The sequence below is a fragment of the Larimichthys crocea genome, chromosome III (assembly GCF_000972845.2).
Source record: "Larimichthys crocea isolate SSNF chromosome III, L_crocea_2.0, whole genome shotgun sequence".
NCBI classification, from domain to species: Eukaryota; Metazoa; Chordata; class Actinopteri; family Sciaenidae; genus Larimichthys; species Larimichthys crocea.
In genome coordinates this window covers 10,812,001-10,838,444 of record NC_040013.1, presented here as the reverse complement: position 1 = coordinate 10,838,444, position 26,444 = coordinate 10,812,001, and the positions used below count along the sequence as shown (strand labels likewise).

The following is a 26,444-nucleotide window of genomic DNA, read 5'->3' as shown; positions in this document are numbered from 1 at the left end:
TTATGAGGCGCTGTGCACATGTCGATGCTGCTAAATAAAATATAAACAAAAGAAGAAGACTTCCGGTGAATGACGTCCTCCCGCTGCGTGACGCAGGCCACGCCCCCACGTTTTCTCCCCGCGCAGTCTGATCGAAGATCGTGTATTATTGAGAAGATGAATCACGTGGTTGTGAGAAGATGGTAATTGGAACAACATTGTTTTATCAACAGCCACGCGTGACATACAATAATAAACATGTTAAGCCTTCTTTGTGAGTAAATAATGCAATAATAATAATTATAATAATAATAACATTCATACAGCCGTTTCTAGTAAAGTTAATGACTTTAACTTTATTCTGACATTTCCAGTGAGAGTGAGTCCTTCAACTTTTCACATCTCTGGTCTCCATGCATGGTTTCTTGCACAAGTTGTGATGCTACACTTTAGCATATACACATAGCTTTTTTAAAATCCATATGAATGTGTATTTACATCTATTATTTGCTGTTTAACTACTCTGAAGACAAGTCAGCAGCGCTGTGAACATGGCGGGAGTTATCCGGAGGCTCGACGAGACTGTTGTCAACCGCATAGCGGCAGGAGAAGTCATCCAGCGCCCTGCCAACGGCGTCAAGGAGCTGATTGAAAACTGGTGACTAACGAGCTACTCGATACAGTTAATTTTGTGACGAAATATAATGTCAAGTCTTTGACTAGTGGCTTGAAAAAATAGCAGTGGGACTAATGGGTATATGTCATGAGCCTCCAGTGTTTACATCACGTTTTGTGGCAAAGCCGCTTAACAACACCTAGTAACCGTGATACTGTGAACTGACTCGATGTTTAATCACTATGATATGTGTTTTAAAATGTTACAGCTTGGATGCAAAGTCCACAAACATTCAGGTGACGGTGAAAGACGGCGGACTGAAGCTGCTTCAGATTCAGGACAACGGCACTGGCATCAGGGTGGGTGACCTGGGTCAAGATCCGCCCCCCTTCAAAAGTGTCTTTACCAAACTGTAGCTCATGTCACAACATGAATTCCCCATGTGGAAGCTATAAATGTTAACCAAAAGACATAACAGGACCCTTGGGAAAGATGTTGTTTGCCCCCTCTGCCCACGCTGGGTTAGATTTATGGTTTGTGTCAGTGCCACTGTCTTTCAATCTGCATTTTTTTCTCTGACCAAGCTGTCTGTTTTATTTCGGAGGCAGAAAGAAGATCTGGAAATTGTTTGTGAAAGGTTTACCACCAGCAAACTCCAGACTTTTGAGGACCTCTCAGAGATTGCAACCTATGGATTCAGAGGAGAGGTGAGCTCTGGAGCAGTAACAGCCTTCAGGTCATTAAATGTTGACACATTTTGTCGCTCACCATGTTTGTCGTCTTTGTCATTGTTTGCAGGCGCTTGCGAGCGTAAGCCATGTTGCACATGTGACCATAACGACAAAGACAGCTGATGCAAAGTGCGCCTACAGGTCTGCTGACATGTTAAATCATCTATTTTGATTCATCTCCATCATGATACATAGAAGGTAATCAGGATGTCAGAGCTCTTGGGATTTATCTTCTTTATTTTTTCATCGTGCAGGGCCAGCTACAGCGATGGCAAACTAAAAGGCCCCCCCAAACCATGTGCTGGCAACCAGGGAACACAGATTCTTGTGCGTTTGTTGTGGATCACGTTAACAGAATGGAGTTTACAGATGCTCAGAAACCTACAATTAGTTTGCTCTTCCTGTGTGCAGGTGGAGGACCTCTTCTATAATGTGTCCACCAGGAGGAAAGCTTTAAAGAGCCCCAGTGATGAGTACTCCAGGATTGTAGAGGTGGTCAGCAGGTCTGTCATCTCGCCTCGTGTCATGTGATTCCTGCATATTTGAAGAACATCCTTGTGTTTGAATAACTCGCATGTTAACATGTTATTTTGAAGGTACGCAATACACAATTCAGGAAAAAGTTTTTCTGTCAAAAAGGTGAGATATGATTGATATATGATTTTTTTAAAAACAAGAACAAAGCTATAGCTGGTACATTTCTATTTACACTTCTGTTGTGTTTCTTTGTTTGAGCACACTGACAAAAAAAAGGCCACAAAGAAGTTTTCAGTATTATTTACGCTCTGTTTTTCCAGCAAGGAGAGACTGTAGCAGATGTGAGGACTCTACCCAACGCATCTGTAGTGGATAATATTCGGGGAGTCTTTGGCAATGCAGTCAGCAGGTATTAATCAACTAGAGAGAAAGAAAAATAATGCTTTGATGTTCTCTGCACTTATGTGACCTGTTATCACCTTAACCTTAGCTGACTGCATGACTTGCTCTGTGGCATGTTCCCAGGGAGCTGATTGAAGTAGGCTGTGAGGATCAGAAGCTCGCTTATAAGATGAAAGGCTACATCTCTAATGCAAACTACTCGGTCAAGAAATGCATCCTGATCCTCTTCATCAACCGTATGTATCACAGAAACGTTACTGGAAATGTAGCTCGTTGGTGAAGATCCTGTTAATCGTAATCGGCGCTCTGCTAAACGGAGGTTGTGATCTGTGATCTCTCAGATCGTCTGGTGGAGTCGAGCGCTTTGAAGAAAGCAATCGAGACGGTTTATGCTGCATACCTTCCCAAAAACACACACCCTTTTCTGTACCTCAGGTAACTTAACATGCTTTTTTCCTTTTTTGTTCTAAATGGATTCTTTTATGGTTCAATTCATCTGATGTTCACTTGCACCACAGCTTAGAGATCGCTCCGCAGAACGTAGACGTAAACGTCCATCCCACCAAACACGAGGTGCATTTTTTGCACGAAGACAGCGTCATCGAGAGCGTCCAGAAGCACATTGAGAGCAAACTTCTGGGCTCCAACGCGTCACGCACATATTTCACTCAGGTATGATTGTCACAGCTGTGATTAATATGATCTCCATATTGTATTATGGCCCCCCAGACATCATTACAGTGTGTCCATTTTGTGGGTAATTCTTTTTGGGACATGACGATGACACATACACTTTTTGTTTGTGCAGACGTTGTTGCCAGGGCTGTCAGTCTCAGGTGGCAGTGAGGTCAAGTCTGCCAGCGCCGCAGCAGAGTCCAGCGAGCGAGTCTATGCTCATCAGATGGTGAGGACTGACTGTCGCACACAGAAACTGGATGCCTTCCTCCAGCCGAAAGAGAAGCCGCCTCCTGATCCCGAACCAGTTGGTCCCAGCAGCAGGGAGGCTGCAACTAAAACTGTCCAGCAGGCTGACAGCATAGAGGTGGATGAAATCGATGACGCAGACATGCTGGAGGGCCTCACTGAGCAGGAAGCTGAGGTGGCAGAAAGAGAAGAAGAAAATGCCAATGGTGTTCAAAGGTGAGACTTCCTTTCATAAATGAATCATGCCAGTGCTTCACTGGGTGGGTCAGTACCATTGTGAATAATTTTTGCAAATCAGGTCAGGACAGGTCTTGAATATTTAATTGACGCTGTGGCATTTCACTCTGAACATTTGCCGGCAGCAAATGAGTTGAGTAAGCAAGCCGGAAGATGACTACAAAAATAAAGATGTATCAACACAAAGAGTGACGTCATCTTGTGACACAAACAACTGTCTTCAAATGTCACCTTTTGTTAACCTGGTACTGACAACAGCATGTTATGACAGTACAGTATGACAGCTGTATTGTTTGAAGATTTGAGGGATTGCGTGGAATGATTAGTCTTTGATTATTTGAAGAAGTCAAAGGTCCACTTAGCACCATTTTCTTTTCTTTTGTAAAGTGTTCCTTACAAAGCTAATTTACACTATTCTTCAGTCTCTGCTCGCATCAATACAATTTCCTTTTAATAAATCCAGTGTTCACTGCCTGCCTACAGCTAAACAGCTGAGAGACAAAGCTAGGGATCACTGCCTGCCTACAGCTAAACAGCTGAGAGACAAAGCTAGGGACCACCTAATGAAAGAAAGTTGAACATCCAGCAGTTTTAAAGGTGCAGGGTGTCAGATTTAGGGGCATCTATTCACAGAAAATGGCAGAAATTGAATATAATATGCATAGCTATACATTCATAAGTGTATAATCACCTGAAAATAAGACGTGCTGTGTTTTTGTTACCTTGAAATGGGCCTTTTTAAATCTATACCTCTTCCACAGGGTCTACCATGTTGTACCATCATGTTTCTGTAGTAGCTCAGAACAGACAAACTAAATTGGCTCTAGACAGAGAATTTTGATGTTTGTTGGTTTTTTTGTGGCCACTGTAGTTTCTCCTTAGGGTGAGGCGAGGCGGTTGCCATTTCAACTACACTGCTAGATGCCATTTAATCTGTATAGAAAGCAAAAAGGACTAATGAGAGGGTGAATTTTGGAGTTATGGTCATCCTATGGACATAATCACAACTCCAAATGATTGTTAATGTTCCTCTATGTCTGCTGGATGTGTAACTTGATAATGTTTTGTTAACTTGGTAACCACAAGTTTATAAAATGTATATGACATGATTATAGTCATCGAATTATGGATTTTACTCTGCCCCCAAGTGGCTGGAAAAGTAAGACATGCAGCCTAAACCTGTCATGTACTTGTTGCTTTTATTATTGCAAGACGAAAAGTATCTGCCACCCATTAAGTGTGTGATAAAATGTCTAAACATTTTCACAGCCCTCATACGGTGTCCACTGTATGTAGGAGGTGTGACAGCAGTGTTTGTGTGATTATTGCGAGGCAGGAAGCGACCTAGGAAAGAGCAACAGCTGCAGGAGGAAGATGATGAAGACCTGACGGCTGCAGCCACGCCCAAGAGACGAGTCATAAAACTCAACAGTATCAAAGAACTCAGAGCTGAGATCACTGAGAACACACACAAAGGTAAACAAAACGTGTCATCTAGTTTTTCCACAAGAAACGCCAACAACACGCCTGTTTGTTTGTTTGTTTTTCTCTCACACCTATAAGTTTCCCAGAAAAATGATTCTGCTCCAGGCCACAACTGATGACAACTGACTCATGACTAGTTCTAAGCAACTTATTTTACTACTGTGTTCATGCATCCACTTGTATCAGTCATACATCTTCTGTAGTTGTGTGAACTCTCCAACTCAGATCAAATGGAGCTTTTTTTTTCTCTTTTGTTTTAACTTGGTGACAGTTTTTTCTCGAATATCCACATATTTTCTCCAGGTCTTCAAGAAATGCTGCAGAACCACTCGTTTGTGGGTTGTGTCAACCCCCAGTGGACGCTGATCCAACATCACACCAAACTGTATTTGCTCAACACCACTAACCTCAGGTCAGAGCCACAGGAAACACACACTGTTCAGTCCGGTTGTCCCTGCCTGCTGCTTTCTGTCTAATTTCACTCTTTATATTTGCTACAGCCAGGAGCTCTTCTACCAAATACTACTCTACGACTTTGGGAACTTTGGTGTACTCAGACTATCTGTAAGTCTAAAAAGGCTAGATTATGAATGATTAGGAGACACAAGTGTGTTGATTTGAATGGCTGATCATGTGCATTTAGACACCAGCTCCACTTTATGACCTGGCCATGTTGGCTCTGGACTCTGAGGGGAGCGGCTGGACAGAAGAGGATGGTCCCAAAGAAGGCCTGGCTCAGTACATAGTGGACTTCCTGAAGAAGAAAGCAGAGATGCTGGAAGATTATTTCTCCATGGAGATAGACCAGGTCAGCTGGGACACTGATGTAGATAAATCTTTGTAAACCACAAAATCTAAAATTCATTTTTACTGCCACCGTCTTTCCTCATGTAGTAGCAAAACATAAGTCTGTTGTCATTGATGCTGTAAACCTCGTGCATTGTAGGAAGGAAATCTAACAGGGCTGCCATTATTACTTGACAAGTACACCCCTATCATGGAGGGTCTCCCCTTGTTCATCCTGCGCCTAGCCACAGAGGTGAATATCTTGTAGGTGTCATCTATGACAAGATATGGAAACACAAACTGCATCTAAAGGCTTCTGCTTGGTGGTGTCGTGCAGGTGAACTGGGACAATGAAAAAGAGTGCTTCAGAGATTTTAGTAAAGAGTGCAGCATGTTCTACTCCATCAGGAAGGAGTACATCCTGGAGGCCGAGCCAGGAGAGGAGCAGGTATGTCTTCAGTGTTTTGACTCACATTAATGCCAAAGAAAACTAAACTGACAAGTGTGATGCTTGTTTTAGGAGGCTGAAGTGAACTCGTGGCGTTGGAAAGTTGAGCACATCATCTTCAAAGCTTTCCGGACCCTATTCAGTCCTCCAAAGAACTTCAGTGAGGACGGCACTGTGCTGCAGATCGCCAATCTACCTGACCTTTATAAAGTATTCGAGAGGTGCTAAATCTGATCAGACACCACACATGCTGCTTTTTTTTATACTTGATTTTCTGCTGTAAATAAATACTTTGTACAAGAGAAGACTTTACATGTTTGTCTTTGAATGAAAACTATATTCCATGATGTATGAAAGGGTGTTGGCCAAAGGAAATCTTTGTTCTGAATAGCCTATTTTAACGTGCCAAGCCTTCATGTGGTTTCTAAAAGTAAGACTTGAGGCATGCAACCAGGAAAAATAGAATTGGGTCGTGAGTCCCATAACGATACCCAAAATGTGCACACAGGCTTAACTTTTATTACAGCCTGTCAATCAGAGACACATGCAGTGCGGAGGGATCAAAGCTCAGTGTGAAGGAAATTAACACGGCCACCAATGTTTCCAAATACCTCATGGACGATTACAAGTTGAGAGTAACACATGTATAAACCTGGAAAATTGAATGATGTAGCATGAGTATCTAACTACCTCTACCCTTATTCCAGTCACAGAAAAACTAATCTGGAGACCAAACTATAAAGAATAAGAGTAAACTGCAGTTGAAAATGTTGATGATAGTGATTTGACACATTAGAAAACCGGATCATGAAAAAGAAGACTGTATACAGAGTTCTGTAAATTACACATTTATTTTCAAGAAATCTTTTAAATATTTGAAAAATTTCAATGAAACCGCAGCAGACACAGTTGGTTCTACATATTTTCAAATAATGACTGCACCTTTTTAAATACATCATTCTGTACCTGTTAAAACGATTATTGTTTCATTGAGCGGTGCAGACCCCTCCAGTCTCCTAGTGTGAAAAGGCACTTCACTGTGTGAGGGGAAGCTGGGAAGGTGTGGGACCGGAGCAGCTGTGAGGGTTGAATAGTTTAAAAGCAACATTATACTCATTCATGCAACTTATCAAAAAGAAAACAACAAAAAACAAAAACAAAACAAAGTACAGCCAAGCACCCAGCCAGAGAGAAACAAAATCTCATGGATAACATGAAGTACAAAGCTCTGAAAAATTAAGTAGTGACTAGAGAAATGTCCTCAGATGTATCTCCCAGCAACTTTATAGTTTTATTAGTTAAGTTTCTGAGTCATTCCTCTGTTGGCGGCTTGCCAGACAAAAACTTCCGGGTTTAAAAAAAAAAAAAAAAAAGACACAGTTGAGCTTTCTGCCTGTGCTACAAGTTTTTTTAAAGTGTTTTTTGGTTAGCTACAAATCTTAAAGTGTTACAGCTAAAAATGGAAATGTGCTCCAGACGCAGTATGGCAGTCAGAGGTCTGAGGTGCGAGTTTAAGGGCTTCCGTGGTGATGTCGCCTTGCCTCACTGCTGTGACAGGAGGGCGTTCCTGTTGGCCTTCATCTTCTCAAGGCGCTTTACTAGGTGGTTATTGGTCATCTCCATTTCCTCGATCTTGTCTAGAGCTGTGCGTAGCTGTGAGGGAACGGAAGGGAGACGTTACACTCAGCCTGCTCGTGCTTTGTATTATAAAATGCAATGTCTGCGTCTTTACCTCTCTTTGAAGTTTCCGTTTTTCTGCTTTAAGTTCGTCTTCTATTTTCTCAGAGTTGTCTGCTGATGCCTTGTACCTGGACACTTGCCCTTCAAGTCTGTTAATCTGGAAAAAAAAAAAAAACAATGGAGTACAAGTTGGTGACTTAGATCCATAAACTCAGGGTGCAATATTAACTTTTTTGTCCACCGGCCAAATATCTAGTGGATGTTCAAAGTTAGCCAGTCGTATACTTTACCAGCATTTGGCTGGTGAGTGGTGATAATCTTGTGTGCTGCTAAAACTTACAACTTATAATTTAATGCAAATTATTATTTAGTTCAATATTTCTTTTTGTACTTACATTTTGTTCCATTGTACCCATTTCCTGTTCTGCCTTAGAAAGCTTGAATTTGTATTCACTAATCTGTCTGTTGGCATCTCCTTCAAAGAAAAACAGAAACCAGTGAGTTTGACAAAACAAGCAAATGTTCAAAAGATCATTTCATGTGTGCTCATGAATAATTACAAGGCCATACTTACTCTGCATCTCAATAAAATGTAGGTCTGTACCGTTTTCCATCCTCTCCCCATCTGTGAACGCACTGTCCACCTTTGAGTGTTTCTGTCTCTCCTCCTCCAGCTGATTCTTCAGCTTCCTGATCTGCGCCAACAGTTCATCTTTCTCCTCTGCCAATTTCCGTAGCCTGACATCTACAAAACAGACGGAAAATACATTGAACTGGTATAATTTAGCATTGCAGATGTGCACAAGAACCTTGTGTGTTTCAATTGCAGGAGGAGGGATACAGTATTTTCTGCAACTGCTGCTTGGACAAAGTAGACTGCATGCAAGTACAAGATCACCATGTTTTTCTTATTACAAGCATTGCTACTTCTGAATACACGTATCATTAGATCAGATTATTTAGCATCCATGTAGACAGTTAATTTAGTCTTTGTCTGAGTAAATGGGACAGAGACAATATCCTCGACTCACCGAGTGGGCCCTCTCCTGCAGACTCCAGCACCTGGGCGGCCTCCTGGGAGACCACAGTGATCCCTGAGGGCTGAGGCTCATGGTTGACATCTCCATTTGGTGTGCCGTCTGGGATGATGACCAGCCCATGTTTCTGTGGTGAGAGAACACACATTACTTAGGACTGGCTCCACTAAACAGAGAGTAGGTACTGATACTACTTTTTCATGATTTTCCACCATTCAGTGACCAGACAAACAGTTGGATGAATGGACGAAGCTTTGATTGTAAAAAGTAGACAAAAAGCTTGGAAAGGTAAAGGCCTCGGTAAATGTCAATGAGCTGTATCACATACTGAAGAATCTATCTGCCTTTCTCTGCTCTCTGAATTAATCACCTGTTGAAAGAGCAGAACATGACCTTGCAGGAATCTGACTTCTTTGACTGCTCTGCTCATAACACCCTCTTCATCCACGGTCAGCATGTTTTACATAGTCATATGGTGCTTATTATGCTGAGAGCGGATCATAACAAAATGCCTAAAAACATTTGTCAATGTAACAGTTGAGGCTGAGTTGAAGTGGGAGTGAGAGGATGAACGATGCCACAGGACAGTTTATTGTAAACAGTCAAGTCCAGGTGTTATGATAACCATAAGGAGATTAATTAGTTTACACACAAAAATAAATAAACTAAGCTTATTGAAAACAGGTTTATCAGTGTATTAATTACTGTAGAGATGGAGAAGGCTCTTTAAATATTAGTGCTATATTAGAAAATAAACATTTCAGTCTAGAAATATATAATAATTTTGGCTTAATTGCTAATTGCTAATCAAACACAACAAACAGTTAATTATGAGTTATTGGTACAGCCTTTTTAAAAAAGGGCCCCTGACACACTCATGTATGCAGTATGTAGCTCAACACCCAGGGGCCTATTGTTGCATTGATAAGACTTGTCTCTAACCATGTGACGCCTGACAACACAATGCTTCTTTAATCCTTTAGTAATCAAAATATAAAACAGTACAACAATAAAAGCAAAAACTTCATTTCTTTCTGAATTATTGTTCATTTGCCCGACGGCTCCTATTACGACCTCTAATACTCTTGTGAATACACAATAGTAAATGCTGACTGTTGTGTTTGCCACTGTGGGAAGTTACCATGGTGATATTATGTGCATATCTATAAACAAATCCACCACATAATTTGATATAGTCAGTCATTGTAGTCATGGTCAAGCACAGGCTAACATGTACCAAGTGAGTTATGCAAAACCACCAAGTCAAAAATGTTGACATAAATAAAATGGAAAGTAAAAAGTACAGTAGCAGGTTTGATAACTTTACCTGGCTTAGTTCCAAACTAAAGGAAAAGTATAAATTGGGGCAGCGACATTTCCGTCTGAAGACCTACCTCTCCAGCTTTGGCCTTCCCCTTGATGTCAGCAAGCTCATCTCTGAGCTCATCTCTCTCATTCCTAATGCAATCAAAGTACTCTTTCTGCCTCTCTAGGGCCTGGCCAGACACACACAAGAGAGAAAAGACAAGAGGGAGGAGAAGAAGCAGAGGAGAAGTTGGATAGACTCTGGACGGACGTGCAACACTGCATGCTACAGCAAGACATCTTCCATACACAAAACATGCACATCGACAACAACAAAGACAAAGAAACAGTGCACACAGACGAGGACATGGCAGCATGCTTACAAAAGATGTTATTGGAAAAAATTAGGAGGTGAGGTAGGGACTGATGATACTGGGAGGAGGTAGAGCTTTTTGCTATGATGCTTTCATCAGTCAGAGTCTGACTTCGTGACCTAACAGACTAACTGCTCCACAGGTGGAAACATGCATGTCATGCTACAATGTGGATTTCTTTTAAAATCTTAACATGACAATCCAAAACAAAAATATTTCTTATTACAACACAGTGCCAGTGCACTTGCATTGTTAGCCGAGGTTACAGGATCCAAACCCGGTTATTTCAACATGCAAAAATCCAAACTGTGAATGTGGATGGGTCCAGGTATGCACTAATGCCTGAGGATCTCCATCATGCAGAGACAGTGTGAGAGGCAAAACAGATGGACGGTCACAATGTCCAACCATCTATTGCCTCTCACGTTCTGTCAGAGCACCCGCGTGGGACCTCCTACCCCAATCTTTTTGTCCTTCCAGTTTATCGTTTCCTGCAGGTCAAACACCTCTCTGGTGAGGGCATCTAACTTAGTCTGCATTCGCTGGCTCTCCTGGAGCGATGATGAGCAGTGCCAAGGTGACACGGTACAGGATAAGAACAGAATGGGAATAATTGAATGGAACAAAGACAAAAGAAGTGAAAATACATAGAAAAATATGCAGATACAAAAATGAGAAATAGAAACAGGTGAAACAGGATGACAGGAGGCTAATTTGAGAACACAATGCAGAGAGGGGTATGAATGACAGTGTTGAAGTCAGATAGGACAATGAAACAGAGCAATAGAGTAGGAGAGGACCTAGAGGCAGGGCTGTGCCAATCAATCCTTATCAACTTCCTGCAGGACAGTGCCTCTGCTGCAGCTTTCACAGACGCACTAACACCTTTTAAGGTGTTGACAGAATAGCATTCTGATGGGGTCACGTTGGCAGAAACAGTTTGTTTTTCTACTGCAAGGGCAGTCTTACCTCTATAAGCTCATCTCTCTGGCGCATTCCCTCTTTCAGTTCTTCTTGTTTATGCTGCAGGACCGTACATGTGTGCTTTTGTCTTTCTAGTTCCTGAAACCAAGGACAGGACATTTTAGCCACAACCCTTCAATACAAATATTTTCTGACTTCAGAACTTGACATTTCACCTTTGACTTTTCTTCCAGCTCCCTCTTCATCTCAGACATTTGTTCCTCCATCTCTTCTATGACATCCTTTAGTGTGTCCACTTGATAGATGAGGTTGGCTTTGTCGTTGTCCAGCTGCGCGTTCGATACCATGGCTTTCTTATACTTTTCCTCCACCTCTGCAAGTGACTCCTGATAGGGGTGGGAGCATGTTAATAAACTGAGTAAGGTGTTTTAAAGCTCACCTACATGCACCAGGTGGGTGCAACACATTGAACACACATTGGTCAAACGCACTGCACTCTTTCTAAATGCAAGTAGAAGGAATGTTTCTCTGCTACCTTATGTGGTATTCATCTATTTGTCATTTAGGACTAATATGTGATGAGCATGTGATGACACTGATCACAATATTTAGAAAGCGCTGAATCACTTTCGGGAGTGAAACAAGGCGGTGGTGTGGAAAGGGGATTTGAAAGAGAAAACTACAAGTGAACAAGGAAAGATGTCAAAAAATAATCTTGCCTCTGTTTGTTAGTAAACTACTCTTATCAATAAAATGTACAGTGTCCTTTCAAAGAGAACAGGAAGCTGCTGAAGGTGGCTACAGAGGTCAGTCAGCCAGAGGGCCATCCAACACCGTGGCAATGAAAAGCCTGGGTGGAAGAAGAGTCTTGAAATGCTTTGGCCGTTATCTGTCAGCAGGTGGAGCATTTTAACTCTTCTTCTTACAACTTTGAACCCAGCTGAATTGTGGGAGTGTCTTTGTTTCAGGCAACAACCCGTGAGTTGGATCAAAACAGGAAGTGAAGGGAAAATCATGCAAAAAAAAAGGGATCATTACGCAATTCAGACCGGGAGCACGCAAAGACATGGCTGTAAGTGTTAGGAGCTACAGGAGGGGGTAACAGAGGGGTATGAGTGGGCAGGCAGGGAGAGGGGAGGGGGGGGAGGGTTAGTGCTGCCATACTGCTCCCAGAGAACAAGAGAAGGCATGCTGTGAGCTCAAGCCCCTCTACCTTCAGCTCTTTAAGCCCTTGCATGTACCGCCCTTCTACATCCTGAATCTGGTCCTTTAGTTCATAGATATCCTGTAGAGCAGATGGAAGGAATGGTTGGGGTGAAGTAGGGCATCAGAGAGGGTGGGGATTATCAAGGAGAGATAACAAAAAGCACCCGCGCCGCCATCTCAAAGACAGTCCAGCTGGCAAATACATGACCAGCCCACCCAGATTTAAGGAACAGCTTCACAGGACACACGTCACATCCAGTCCTCCCGTGCATACATAAAGAAAAATGTTTAAAGCAGACAGCAGGGAAGGGCACAACAGAAGAAATGCTGTGGGAGGTTCATATGCAGAGGGAACAAGTGTATACATACATTGCTCAGAAATGTGGATTAGCATTTAAGCTCTATGATAATGTAATGATGACACATCTGGAGCTAAAAAAGTACAATATAATTAATGTGCTGGAATTTTCCAGTTTCAGTTTATTCAGCCACATGTATAGAAGGGGCGACACTGTGTGTTGTATTGTACACCTTACCCTAAGTTCACTGAGGCTGGTGTCTGGGTCGTAGACGCTACCCGTGTCTGTGCTGCCCCGTCGTGATGAGGTGCCGCCCAGTGATGCCAACGTGGCTGCTGAGAGGCCTGGGGTGGCACATCGGGATGACGGCTGAGAACACACAAAGTGCCACATTATTAGAGTCAGAAACAGTGCAGCACGATGCAACACAACCCGGACATCCCACCTAACACCATCATGTGATACGCAGTGCTCTTAAGTGATGTCCAATTCAAATCCCTTTGGGAGAGGAATTGTCACTGATGTGCTCAAGAGTATTTTATAAACTTGACAAACTAGCTCACAGACTCCACAGGCTGTGTGTATAAAAGATGATGCTCAGTGTGACATTTAACTCACTGGCTACTGCATTTTGTCACATTACGGCACATTCATATTTACATTTTCTTATTCACTCTGTGCTAGAGGCTGCAGTGAACGGAAGAAATTGCTTTGTCAGACCACAAAATACAAATTTGTCTAGCCGTGCTGTCGTCTCACATAGCCCTAGTGTGTAGTTACATTCTTGAGGAAATCTGCTATCTGTAGCTTAAAACAAAGGCACCACAACTCCTTAGTGAAAACCTGCTTGGTGCTTAGTAAAGAATTTGAATGAATTAAGTAAAATGTAAAATAAAACGTGCACTCACCCGACTGTAATCTGAATACTGCTTGTCACATTTTTCATCCAGCTGAAAGAAAGAGAAGAAATGTTATAAAAATGAAATACGGACTCCTCTGAGAACGTTGTCCTGTGTGGTCATGCTCGGTGCTGTTTCCTCATCTGTAAATAAGGGAGTCAGTCCTGTTAGTATAAGTTCGGAGTAAGTGCTGCATGTCACAGATCAGAGTTTACGACCAAACAAGCAAATGAAACACTGAGTGAATCACACATCTCCAATAAGATACCGTTTCTAAATCCATGCTGCTGCAGCACTGCTGCCACTTCCACTCCAGCTAACCTTATTCCACTCATAAAAACACACTGTGGGATGAGTTTTGAAAAATAAAACAGATGTTATTTTAAAATCATGCGTTAGTTCTAAAAAAAATCATTCGTACTACACAGCACTTCCCAGCACGCTGTTGTGAACTTAGCTTAGCCACTTACAGCGTCCAGATCTGGAATGCTCAAATCATCGAGGTCAGACACAATGCTGCCTCTTCGGTTGGAGCGGCTGAAATAATCAGCAGCGGACTCAATAATGTCCGAGAAGTCAGACGACTGCTTACGCCACACACAGGATGAAGAGGACAGAGATAAAAAGGCAGAAAAATAAAGAATAACAGACAGCCAGAGAGAATAATCATGAAAGATGAAAAGGACAGGACATAAAAAAATGACATGTATAACCAGAGAAGATAAGAGCATTTGATGATAATATTATGTCGTACAATAAAATAAAATCAACCATGCAAAAACAATTGCGACTACTGTGACAGAACAGTATCAGTGTGGATTTTGTACAACCCAGTCCCTACAGCTCACCACACTGTCCCTGCGGCCTCTGCCGGCACGTTCCTGGGACACGCTGCTGACCGTGTCATCATCTGAGGAAGACTGAGAGGAATACACACACGTACACATGTACACACACACGCAGGCACACAGTGAGGAAAACGGTCATTTGTAAAAATCCAGTAGCAGTCTCCGTATGAAACAGATTATTTGATTACTCTGAAAGATGATAACCATGTAAGCGATGCCAATTCATGCAATTAAGATAATTTTGTCAAATGCACCAACTGGAGCCAAGTCAGATAAGACAAATGTCCTACAACAACATAACCTGCCAAGCCTGGCAGAAGAAAGTCTTAATTCACACACTTCAATGTCAATCAACAATGCTGTTTCCTAAAGCAAGCTGTCGTCAGTTTGATGTGGGTGATGAAGATTGTCCCTAGGAAGAGGAGGAGGAGGGAAGGCCTGATGCTGAGAGGGGGCCGCAGGAAGCTTGTTAGTTGTGGGCATCTGTGTGTGGTGTTAGCGGACACCATGCACGGTGGTGGTGGTGGTTTTAAAAAGGTGCTTACCGCAGGGCTGGTGCGGGTGGAGCTGGCTCCAGAGGAGTACCAGCTGTATTCAGAGGGCTGCGAATGGGGGTGGGGATTGGGGTCAGGGAATTAACATGAAGACAGACGACAGGCCACAAGCACAACAGTAAGTTGCTGCGGTGGTGACATTGCTGAAACACTGTTTGGCAAACATTCAGAAGACTTACAGCTTTTGAACTGTACCCCGAGCCGTAAAGACCGGTGTCATCATAAATAGAGGCCTGAAGGCACATGTGGGAGACAATGTGAGACTCAGCAAAACACAAGAGGGAGCATAAATCTTTAACGCATTAGCTAAGTAGAATGACTTTCTCTGTGCCATACAACAAACAGAAAATCTCTGTATTTTAAACATCAAGTAGGCCATTTGTTTCAGTGTTCTACAACAAAAGCACTGGCTTAACACAGACTCCAGCCTTATCTAACTGAAGCACAAATGTCCGGCCACAGCCAAGTGCTCAAGAGTGGTCAGGCGCTAAATATAAGCAGGGCATCTATCAGATGTATGTGGCCACAAGAGAGGGGGAAGGTCTACTTCTAAAAGGTAACTAAATGCATGCGGAGAGATGCTGACCACTCCGTGGACAGAAACTGACCGTGCTATAGCTGCGAGTCAGCCCTGTGCCAGTGGTGGAGGACGAGGAAGTGGTGGCCTGTCAGAGAGGAGGGGAGCAGGGAAATCAGTCACAGAGGGGACAGAGGAAAGCTGTTAGCGGGAATGTGAGGTGGAGAGAGATAAAAGAGCTGCAGCAAGTGGAAACAGGATGAATGTTTTGCTGAGCCTGGAACATTTAGGGCCGAAAGTGTTGTGAGGATGAGTGAGGTCAGGTGACGATGTCCCTGGATTAAACAGGTGGAGCAACTTTGTCAATAAACAAGTCTTTTACATAAATTCAAATGATTACAAGAAATGTTCTAGATGGAGATAGATCACAATCTAAAAGTTGTGCTTTACTAGGGACTCTCAGCTACAATAGCTAAAAAATGAATGATCCTCTTTTTGCTTTGATGCTTTTATAACACAAACCATATCCCTTATTGTAGTTATATAACAAGTTTGTTGGGCAGATAAATGTCTAATAAAATATGCTGTGCAGATTGGAATATACTGTTTCATCTGGCTCTGGTTTCCCTGTGCCCTTTAACCACATCTGTCTGTGTATAAAAAAGCTCTAAGTTGGACAGCACTGACAGGAGGACCGACCCGAGGCTGATAGGTGGAAGTGGAGGGAGGAGGTGGTGCTTTGGTCTTCGTTAGGCTGGTGTAGGTCCTTTGATCATGGTACAGTCCAGTCTGGAAGGGTAGTGACATAATATAACCTCAAATAAACAACATCATTACAAATTTTATGCCAAAGTGTCAGACTGGTGTCTATTTCAAGACACATTCAACACAGCTTGGCTAACATCTATGCGACACCTCACAAGGCAATAAATAGTCAATCTTATCAGTGGTAAAATTGATCAACAGTAAATAATCACTGCAAGCCACTCCGATTAGTCTACACTGCCTCCATGCTTGAGGCTGCAGCAGAGACACCAACACTAAAGGAGTACACTGACCAGCAGGTCCTTCTTCGAAGAGCTGGAGGAAGCCCTTTTATGGCCATGCAGGTCATTGTACACAGAACTCTGTCCAGCCCGGGAAAAGGTGTAAAATAAAAATAAAAAGCTTAAAATGAGACAGAGGGCGGAAAGCGCAGAGGCAGTGATAAACAAATGATCATCACGTAGGTACATACAGTGGAGCGGGAACTCTTGAGGGTGGAGCTAGTGGAAAGGCCATCAGACTGAAGAGAGAACGGGAGTCACAAGAGTTACGATCAGAAGAAGATCAAACATCTGAGAAGCTGTCGGGTTGCTGTTAGATCTGCACCGACAGCACACATTTCACGTCTCACTGAGTTTAGTTATTCAACGGGTTAAGTCATCCAACAAAGCAATTGATCTTAAAAAAACATTTATTTCTCTACACTATGCCAAGGCCACAGTGTGAAACAAAAACATCTGTCAGTAGTAGCCTACATACTGCCAACTGTAGTAAAATATACCGTCCGCCTAAATTTAAACATTTTTGTAGAACAGCGGCATATGTAGACATTCACTATATACTCCTGTTGAAAAAGCTACTGTATATGTGTTTCTGTGTCCACAGGGCGGTCTCAGATCTTCAGACAACGGCTGCTACTAAGCCATCCATTGGAATGTAAGTATGCCTCGCTTAAAATTTACCTGAATTCTGGTTACATGCTATCCAGGTATTCAATCAGTTGCCAAACTCCACACAAATCGTGCTCTCACGCACATGCACACACAACGCACCAAGGCATCTTTTCTACGGGAACTGGATCGACTTCCCACGTCTCGTATGCCTGACGAGGTTGACTTCAAATTTTTAAAAAAGAAGACAAAAGCAAACATCAGAAGAAATCGTATTTTATGTCATGACCCACAATGAACTGAAATATAAAAATATTTCACCCAAATGTATTAATTTAACAAGTGCTTTCCTCACAAGAACAATTGCTTTCACACATCAGTGTGCCCCTATGAGAGCCAGGGTCTTAATAAAACTGGCAGGGATGTATTATGTACGCACCCTGTAGCTGCGGACTGATGTGACATCATCATCCAGCCCCTGTTGATGTGGAAACATGGAGTCACAGCAGAAAAGCAGACAGAGAGGAACATGGATGATGAGAGAATAACTGCAGGATTAAAAGAGAAAGACGAAAGGAAATAGAGGAAGACAAAGAGGAAGTGTGTGGGGAAGATACAGACCCGGCGATGACGACTGCTGGATCTACTACTACTACTAGAGGATCTGGCTTTCTCTGTGTCAGCCTGGAGTAAGGAAGGAAAGTCGGAAAGTTGGTAAAGATTACAGAGTTATAGTAGAGAGGCTCAATCATAGGGGTGAGTAAGGTCACTGCAATGCTCAACAGTTGCTGTGCAAGGCCCAAACCATGCAAAACAACTTCTGTCATCATGTTTAGATCCAAATAGATGTCATAAACATTTGCAAATGTTATCCTCTCCAAGCACAGCGCAGTGTGATTAATGATATACAAGAACAGCTAATATATTGCACATTTTTATCTGTTCTTTTTAAAAAAGGCAACGTAACACCACATGATAACTGCACACATCTCTGCCTCTCTTCACGGCATCATTACACCAAACACACACACACACACACACACACACAGGATAATTCCATGCAAAAGTTGGCCATCAACACACAAAACCATCCGTCATTTCTGAAGTAGCTGGAGCTTGTAGGAGTACAGCTAAACGTCCAAACCACCTTCTTGCAGGCAGACTCACCCACTCTAAATAAAGTCAAAGGCCAATGCTTTGCTCTACAAATACACACAGTCACAGATTACGGTGTCTCCAAAGCAAATACACTGCTGAGGCATATTTCCGCAGTGAGGTACAGTGCAGTCTGTGAGTCAAGTGTAGCTCAATGGTCAGGGTTGACTGGGGCTCAATCCCACACAACAGGCTGTTAGTGGAGTGAGAGACTGCAACACTCTCTCGTGTGCGCTTGCCTACCATCCACTGGTGGATCTGACCCCATTTTCTGTTGCTACTGCTGGCTGAGTGGTAAGAAAGCTAGACAGAGGGGAGGAAGTGCCAGGAAAAACATACAATCATACTTCACTCAAAACTGCTGAAACGTAAAAACTGGGTGACATTCACTTCAGGAATAGAACTTTTGGTTTCATCTGTGGACATGCAGCACTTTCATTTTTATTTTGGTGGGTGTATTTTTGTGTATGAACTGTCAGAATAAAAAAAAAATCTTTCAAGGCATGAAGCCAAACAGCTCCTCTGCACCAGCAGCTTGTGAACTCTGAGCAAGTTACTGTAGTAACAGGCCAGTGCCCATTGCAAATGAAAAAAGTAAACAGAGGAGCAAACAAGGCCAATTTCCATGTTGATCTGTGTTTAGGGAAACGGTTATGGGGCATTAGCTTCATTGGCTGAAGCCAGTCAGGTCTTTTTTGTGTTATATACCTCTTTTTGCTGCCGTTCGAGTTCCCTCATTCGAATATCCCTGGCCTCCGCCCGTGCCGCCCTCTTTGCTGCCAGCCTCGCCTCCGCCTGTGAGACACAAACATGAACACACTTGTTAGCCATGAGCAGAAACTCGTAAAGGTGCCTTTTCTCTGCAAGACACGCCCCACAGAGTGCAAGGAATAGCACAAGGATAACTTCAAACAAATAGTATATATGGGTACTCAAGTCATCTGTTTCCTGTGAGAAAAAAAAAGACACAGTGGATAATACACATGGTTTGATTTAATCTATTTCTCAAAAAGTGTGGTTGTCAAGGCCTATGAGAGTCCAGCTTCTTGTACTAGCTGGAAGCTAATTAACCAGCCTTTTGATGATGAGGCTGACTGCATAGTTTGAATAATAAAATACAGTCTTTTATTTATTATTTTTTTTAGATGTACAGTATCAAGCAAATCAAATAAGTTAAAAACAGAGAACTACATGGTGCTCTCAGATGACAGAATTTAGTTTAGTTATGTACGGCATCAGAATAATATATGAAGTGCCTTTTAAATGCTTTTATAAAAACAACTGAATATGCAAAACAGAGACTGACACTTGGAATAAAACAGTTCCCCAAGAAACAAACTGTGAATTGGCCAGGTTAACAATATAAGCACAGTTGTACAGGTATCACTGCATATTCCAGCTAAGAAAAATTAAAGTCCAGAAATGTCAAAGATATATCTGAGGTAATTCAAAAACGAGACAGAGATCACTGACAAGTTTATATTTCAGCTGTGTTATCTCTGCCCCCGATAGTCAAAGAATCAATCTGGATTTGTCGTCAGAGTGTTGTTGTTGTTTTGTTGTCATTGTTTTATTAAACAGTTTATTTAAAACTTTTAAATGCGACGGTGCGCCCCAGCTGACCAGTATTGTCCAGGAGTCACAGTTCAGTAGTCCTGTCCAAAGTGAGTGCTTGGGATGCCTCATCACCGACAACATGTGCTAACCATCAGTTTCAGGAGGAATGATTTAAAGTCCTCACAGGGGACATGCCAATAGTGCACAAACAAACTGAGAGAAGAACAGTATCAACAGAAAACAAAGTGAGTCACAATAGTGTGGTTCTGCTTAGTCTTTAAACACGGCAGAGATTTCACAATATCTAACTCTCTCTCTCTCTCTAGCTGAACCTCATGAAGTAAAGGCTAAACCGGGCCCAATAATCTCTCCTCTGGGGGTAAACTGAGTAGAGTCATCACACAATTTTTCTCCCCAACTGAGTCAGAATACAAACAGGAGCTAATTTTACACAGTACTTCAGCAGAAGGAGCTAATTTAGGCGAGCCAGTACACAGCCCCGAGGAGTCACACAGGTGACTATTTACACTATCCTTCCATTACGTCCATAATACCAATTATGTTCCGTACACGCTCTAAAACTAAACACCCCACCAACAAAGAATGCCACATGTGCTCATGGGGCCTAGCCCTTTATCGCTAACAAAAAGACAGTCCATAAATACTGTGCGTGGTGTGTACAGTATCTCACTGCAGACAAACACTGTCAGCATTCCAACAATTTCTTATCTGTGCTGCCAGAACAGTCAGCCTGTGGGTATAGACTATTCCTGTTTCAATAACAGCCTGGAGTGAGCAAACACTCCTTTATCGTTACGTTGAACCATCTTTCTACCTGTACATCTTGTGTTAAAGCAGAAAATATTTAATCCTAATCATGATGTTTTAAAGACAGACACTTGTGGTTGAGATTTAAGTAAGAGTTCAGTATAGCAGGAGAAAGTGAACCTCCTACTATTGATGTCGTTAAACGGCAGTATAACAAGCATCTTGTTTTACAGTGATACCACTGTCATAACTTAACTTCCCAAGAAAGGCAATGAGTGACAACTACAGCCTAGAATTATACAATCTAAGCAAAGCTGTGGTGATGAGTGAGTTACAGACCATGTACATGCATTTTTTAGTAGCTAGTACACAAATCTTGAATGTAATCACTGACAAATGTGATAATAATCAAATGATTTATGATTCTTTTTCTGTTTTTTCCACCCAAGACCACATGAAAACCAAAACCCAAGAACACTAATAGCTAAAGGCCATGTGGGACATTTTAAAAACCATTTCCCATGACCACTCTCTGTGATTTGAGTCTACGTGATGGTCATACCATGAAACATGCTCCGTACAGGGTGAAAAAGGAAGTAAAGCTGCAAATGTCTGTGGAGGGAGCAAAGAGGGACGGCTGGCCCTGTGCTCTGCACCTGTTGAGCTGTCTGACAGTATGACCTGCTCTGCACAGCAGCACAGCTGAGCTCTCTGTCTCTGTCCTATCTATAGCCTGGCCCATCCGGCCCCTGCTCTCTGACAGCCATATCATGCGGCTGGGAGGGTAACCTGAGCAGAAGTTCACCATCAAACGCACCTCCAGCACTCGGGGCAATAAAAGTCCAGCAATCCACCATGAAATCACCTGGAGCACTGAGAATATGATAAATACGAGCTAACTGGGGTAAGTCAGGGTAGTTTGAGTCAAATGTAGGCAGTTCACTACTTCTCTTGTTTTATATCACCATATAGAAAACTTCAGTTTTGTACCAGCACAAGCGATCAAGAAAGTAATCAAGAGGTCAGGTAAAAGCAAAAATAAACGTGTCCAACAAATAAGGAAATAAAATAAAAATAGTATCTGGAGACAGCCACAGTTTTATCATTGTGGTCAATATTGCTGCATTTATGGTCTTAATACACAAATGAAAGAATAAAAGAAAATGTCTAAGAAATAAGCTTATAATGGATTCATATTGTTGTTTAATATGGTAATATGAAACAACAAATATTTATCTTCTTGCCAAACCAACTCAACAATTGTTGTCATTATCATCATCAAAAAACCATATGAGACCACATGAGATGTGTAAAAACAAAGTATAAAATAGCTCATATATAATAACAGATGGGTTTATATACATAAAGATAGTCAGGTCTATACAGTCCTCTCGGTGAACAAACCTGTCTGTTATTTAAATGGATAACCTCTGGGTCTCTCTTGTAACATTAAATTGACTGTTCGGTATTTGAAATTGCTTGTTTATTGCTTCTAATACAACACAACACGGCATTATAGCTGTACAATAACATACAATTAAAAAGCTGCATTACCAGGAGATGATCATGGTGATCCATTGGTTACCGACAGACACTGTAACATGCGCTTTGTTCTCTCTCCTAACTCTTCCAACCTTATACGTGCTTAAAATGAAAGTGCAACACTTTCCATTGCAATAATGATATGATATCACAAATAAGATCATATGGACTATGAACCACAGCTTCCACACAAAACACACCCCTCTGTATACCGAGGAAAGTCAATGATTGCCTTGTTCAAGTACCATTTGCTCCTTTAGATCCTAATTTGAGGGACAACGGGTATGAGATGATCATCTAATTCTAACACTTGGCCACTGTCAGATTTGTAAGCAAGCTGCTGGTATTCAAAAGGACTGACTGCCTAGTAACGTAAGAGGCCTCAGAACTAGGCTGGTGACGGTGCAGGCTCAAATTCACAGTCATTCCCAGCAGTGATCTGTGCCAAGCACAGGCAGGCAGGCTGTAACTTTTCTTAAATCACGCACAGACAACCTCGAGGCAGAAGCTGCAGTGTTCTGGGGGTTTGTTTGAGTGGGAGGAGAGGTGCAACAAGTTAGACACTGACCCCATGAACTCCCTGCACAGTTGATCTAATCTCTGGTTTGCTCCACAAAGAGATTCAGATTTAGGGCCTGACTGGGAGGGTCAGATGACTCATGTTTCTATGATCGGCCTGCATGACTATAAAGAGAGCAAATGGAGCCTTGTGCTTAGTGCCCAAGAATGAGGCACTGAACAGCTTTCAAACAGCACAGATGAGGCATTCTTAAAATGGGCCTGATTTATTCAGTGTTACATGTAAAAGCAACAGTAAGTCTTCAGAGAAAGTCTGCAGACAATGTGGCTATTTCACCTAAGTCTACCAAACATAAAAGCTTCACTTTAAACTCACTGAAAAATCATCTTTGTATTTCATGTTGTGAGCCAGGACATTCTGACAAAGGCAAAGGAATGACAGCCCTGCAGTGGAACAAAATGGAATAATCCCAGGGCATGTCGTTACAGGCAAGGCAGCTTCTCTCCTCAGCCCATGTTTTTCCCCCCCAAATGAAAACACTACAAGTCAAGTCAATCCCTGTGGTCCAAACCAGCTGTCTCCACTAGCTTGGGCTGAAATACATGTGGATATTCAGGTTCTGCTGGTTAATCTGTAAGTATATGGGTCAAAGGTCCATTTTCTAACACAACTTTAACCACCATGTTTCAAATCAGCATAATTCATTGCATAATAGATACATGTTTTTGAGCCAGGTTGACTAAAACACCTGAGTGTTAAATGATGAGTTTTGTAAGCAAAGCGTAAAATTTGAAAGATGACACATCATTTGTCAGGTTACACTCTGCATTAAATCCTGAGTCGTCTCAATATAAAAAGATTTTTTAACCTAGAGCTGTGTTCAAATCAACAGGTCCTGAAGCCAAATCCTGTTAAACTGCAGTTATTCAAAGTAAGAACTACTCCATTTACTCCATTTGTTCAATTAAGTTCCTCTGCTGTTTGAAAGATACAAGTATAGCTGAATCATTTTCACAATCTTTGGGAAAACATTACCTGGGAATGAAACAAACAAATGATTTCTTCAAATATTTTGGGGAAAATATGCCAGACATAGAGTACGCAGTCAAGAGTCCAAGTTAATTACATTTAGATGCTTTCAAACCGATTGATTTTGATTCTGTCTCTGTCAATTTCATAAAATGAAATGATGGGAATGAATGGGATTCTCTGAAAAACATAATTAGAAGACGATCAAAGCATTTTCTCTAGTTTAGGTAATGATAATAACACAACATGGACAACAGGCGCAACTGAAAATAGCCTACAGACACATTTTCAGGATTTAGCAATATAACGTTTCATATATGTTTTAGTTTTAAAAGCCTCTCTTCCAGCCAAAGTGAGTGAGTGTCAGCTAATCATATGCAGACAATGGTATCAACTGTCTACTCATGTTCCCTTTATTTTGTAAAGGCGCTGCTGCCCAAATTGACAACATCCCATTAGCTGGATGAGAACAAACAATAAAATTTAATCTGGGATAAATCATATTCGCATCGATTAAGCAATGCACGTATAGAAGAATATAGCCTTTATCCATCCTAGTTTGCTGACTTGCGTGATGGAGTGTTAACTTACCTCTCGGGCAATGCTACTCAAGGCCTCATCCTCTGCCGAGAACCGATCTTTCAGAGGAGCACGCTTTCTACCAGAGCCTTGTGTCCCCATGTTGCCTCTGCAACTATTGCTTCACCGATGATGTGTTAGGTCAGATATTACACAGAACTGTTTGCAAATGCCTACAGGAAATGAGACAAAAGAAAACATTTTGAAACAGATCTGTAAACAAAGATAAGTATTTGGTTAATTTGACATGTGCATTAAGGCCATCTCCAGTTTCAACTGTATTTCATTGTGGAAGGTTTAATGGTCTACTCTCACTAACGAGCCATACACTGCCCATCTCTTGCTCTCAATCCTGAAAAAAAACAGACAGTCACTCATGTATGGCACCTACTATGACTCTGGATAAACAGTTGTGGCTGACATGAGCCAGATTTAATGTGACATGCAGGACCAGTGCAACCTTATACATCAGCACTGGGACATAACATTCCTATAAACACCAGCTAATGAGGTCTACACAGGGGGATGATAATATTAAATTATACATTTGAAAGGGATCTGTTTAAGCGTTTGTTCTCTGATATGGTTGAGGTCCTCAGACAGTATCAAAGTTAACAGATCACACAGACAAAAGAGCACTCTCCTTGGCTGGTGAAGACAAGAGGGGGGGAAAACGCCTAGTTAGGACCCGGCTGAGTCAGAGTACCCAAGCAAAGCATGAGCACTCCTTTAAGGCGCTTGATGATCTAGATAAACGCCGTGGATCCGAAATTCAAAATGACCAGTGTGACCGCCTCAGACACGCTGACTAACTAATTCAACTAACCCGGACAGTCCCCGATCAACCTTACCAGGAGCTAACGCTGCTCAACTAACTTCAGCTAACTCACTGAAATATTAACGCTTACTCGGACAGTCTTTCACCACAAACAGAGCTAACGTCACTACCACTACAACTTCACGTCGCCGTGTATATTAAGGGGAATGAATGCTGCCTCAGCTAAGGTTAAAGCTGAACCTGTTAGCGTTAGCTGGCTAATTATACTAACGTAAACGTTGACCGTTAAGGTTAGCCAGCTCAGCTAACTGCTAACTAGCATTCCGTGCTCCCGAAATTCTCATTTGAAAAGTTACCATTTTAGTTTTTTTTACTCCGCTGAAGCTGTCCATTTACTAAACCGAGATCTATCCAGATATGTCCTTCCCACGGCAATGACCCCTTAGCACGGAGGACAATCTGTGGGAGCCCAGGCTGTCTGATCTATCTAGCTGAACAGTTAGCTCGGATAGCCAGTGGGGCTAACCTCGACTCTCCGGAGAGCAGACGGGGCAGACTGGCATTGATCCTCCCGTCATATTCCCCGAGCCACAAAAATGTAACCTTACCTCCGCGACACGTTTAAATAACCCGCGATGCCGCCCAAGGTTTTGTCCCTTTTTCTCCAGCAGATTTAGGGGAGAGCCATTCGGCTTCTCTTCAGAGATTGGTAGTGTTTTTGTCCACACTGACAGCTGTCATCAGTCCGCCTTTCCACCGCTCTCCACTGCCCTCCTTCTTCTCTGCCCAGTTTCCACACACACTGGAGCTGCAGAGGTCCCGGATGTTGGGGAAAAAAATTAGGGTGTGATGCTGCCTTCACGGGGCGTCGGACACATCAAAATGTCAACTGCTATAACAGACTGGAGATAGAAAAATAAATAGACAGAGAGAGAGAGAGAGAGAGAGAGAGAGAGAGAGAAAGAGAGAGAGGTTTTCCACTGAGTGATACTTTATAGTTCGTGTATGAATACATTTGAGGTGACTTTCCAGACTTCAGTGTTTCGCGTCTGACAGCATGGAAATAAACCGCTGGTATTAATATTACATAAATATTCTACTGTAATAGACTATTTCTTGTTTCTGTCAATCCT

General features: G+C 42.2%; 2 protein-coding genes across 14 annotated transcripts; one reads left to right on the top strand and one right to left on the bottom strand.

Annotated features, from left to right (window-relative positions):
- Positions 1-379: 379 nt before the first annotated feature.
- mlh1 (mutL homolog 1, colon cancer, nonpolyposis type 2 (E. coli)) lies at positions 380-7,458 on the top strand. The gene is made up of 19 exons (XM_019254590.2): positions 380-637; positions 864-954; positions 1,204-1,302; positions 1,394-1,467; positions 1,581-1,653; positions 1,738-1,829; positions 1,923-1,965; positions 2,124-2,212; positions 2,329-2,441; positions 2,547-2,640; positions 2,724-2,877; positions 3,014-3,345; positions 4,703-4,842; positions 5,155-5,263; positions 5,352-5,415; positions 5,495-5,659; positions 5,798-5,890; positions 5,975-6,085; positions 6,158-7,458. The coding sequence occupies exons 1-19, from the start codon at positions 531-533 to the stop codon at positions 6,311-6,313; spliced, it is 2,199 nt and encodes a 732-aa protein (XP_019110135.2). The 5' UTR covers positions 380-530; the 3' UTR covers positions 6,314-7,458.
- Positions 6,918-26,169, bottom strand: lrrfip2 (leucine rich repeat (in FLII) interacting protein 2). Of its 13 annotated transcripts, XM_010739164.3 has the most exons (27): positions 25,920-26,169; positions 24,546-24,706; positions 19,247-19,333; positions 18,782-18,841; positions 18,005-18,067; positions 17,823-17,861; positions 17,546-17,608; positions 16,966-17,013; positions 16,787-16,855; positions 16,428-16,517; positions 15,820-15,876; positions 15,391-15,444; positions 15,203-15,259; positions 14,658-14,729; positions 14,280-14,393; positions 13,819-13,860; positions 13,148-13,279; positions 12,619-12,690; positions 11,621-11,791; positions 11,451-11,543; positions 10,940-11,032; positions 10,197-10,298; positions 8,797-8,929; positions 8,340-8,510; positions 8,161-8,240; positions 7,818-7,922; positions 6,918-7,738 (listed from the first exon to the last, which is right to left on the bottom strand). In XM_010739164.3, the coding sequence occupies exons 2-27, from the start codon at positions 24,633-24,635 to the stop codon at positions 7,628-7,630; spliced, it is 2,268 nt and encodes a 755-aa protein (XP_010737466.2). In that variant the 5' UTR covers positions 24,636-24,706; positions 25,920-26,169; the 3' UTR covers positions 6,918-7,627. The 13 variants fall into 13 exon arrangements, with proteins under 13 accessions (XP_010737466.2, XP_027133343.1, XP_027133342.1 ...); XM_027277538.1 differs by lacking the exon at positions 16,787-16,855 and having other exon boundaries at positions 7,504-7,738; XM_027277539.1 differs by lacking the exon at positions 10,940-11,032 and having other exon boundaries at positions 7,504-7,738; positions 25,920-26,168.
- Between the last annotated feature and the right edge of the window lie 275 nt (positions 26,170-26,444).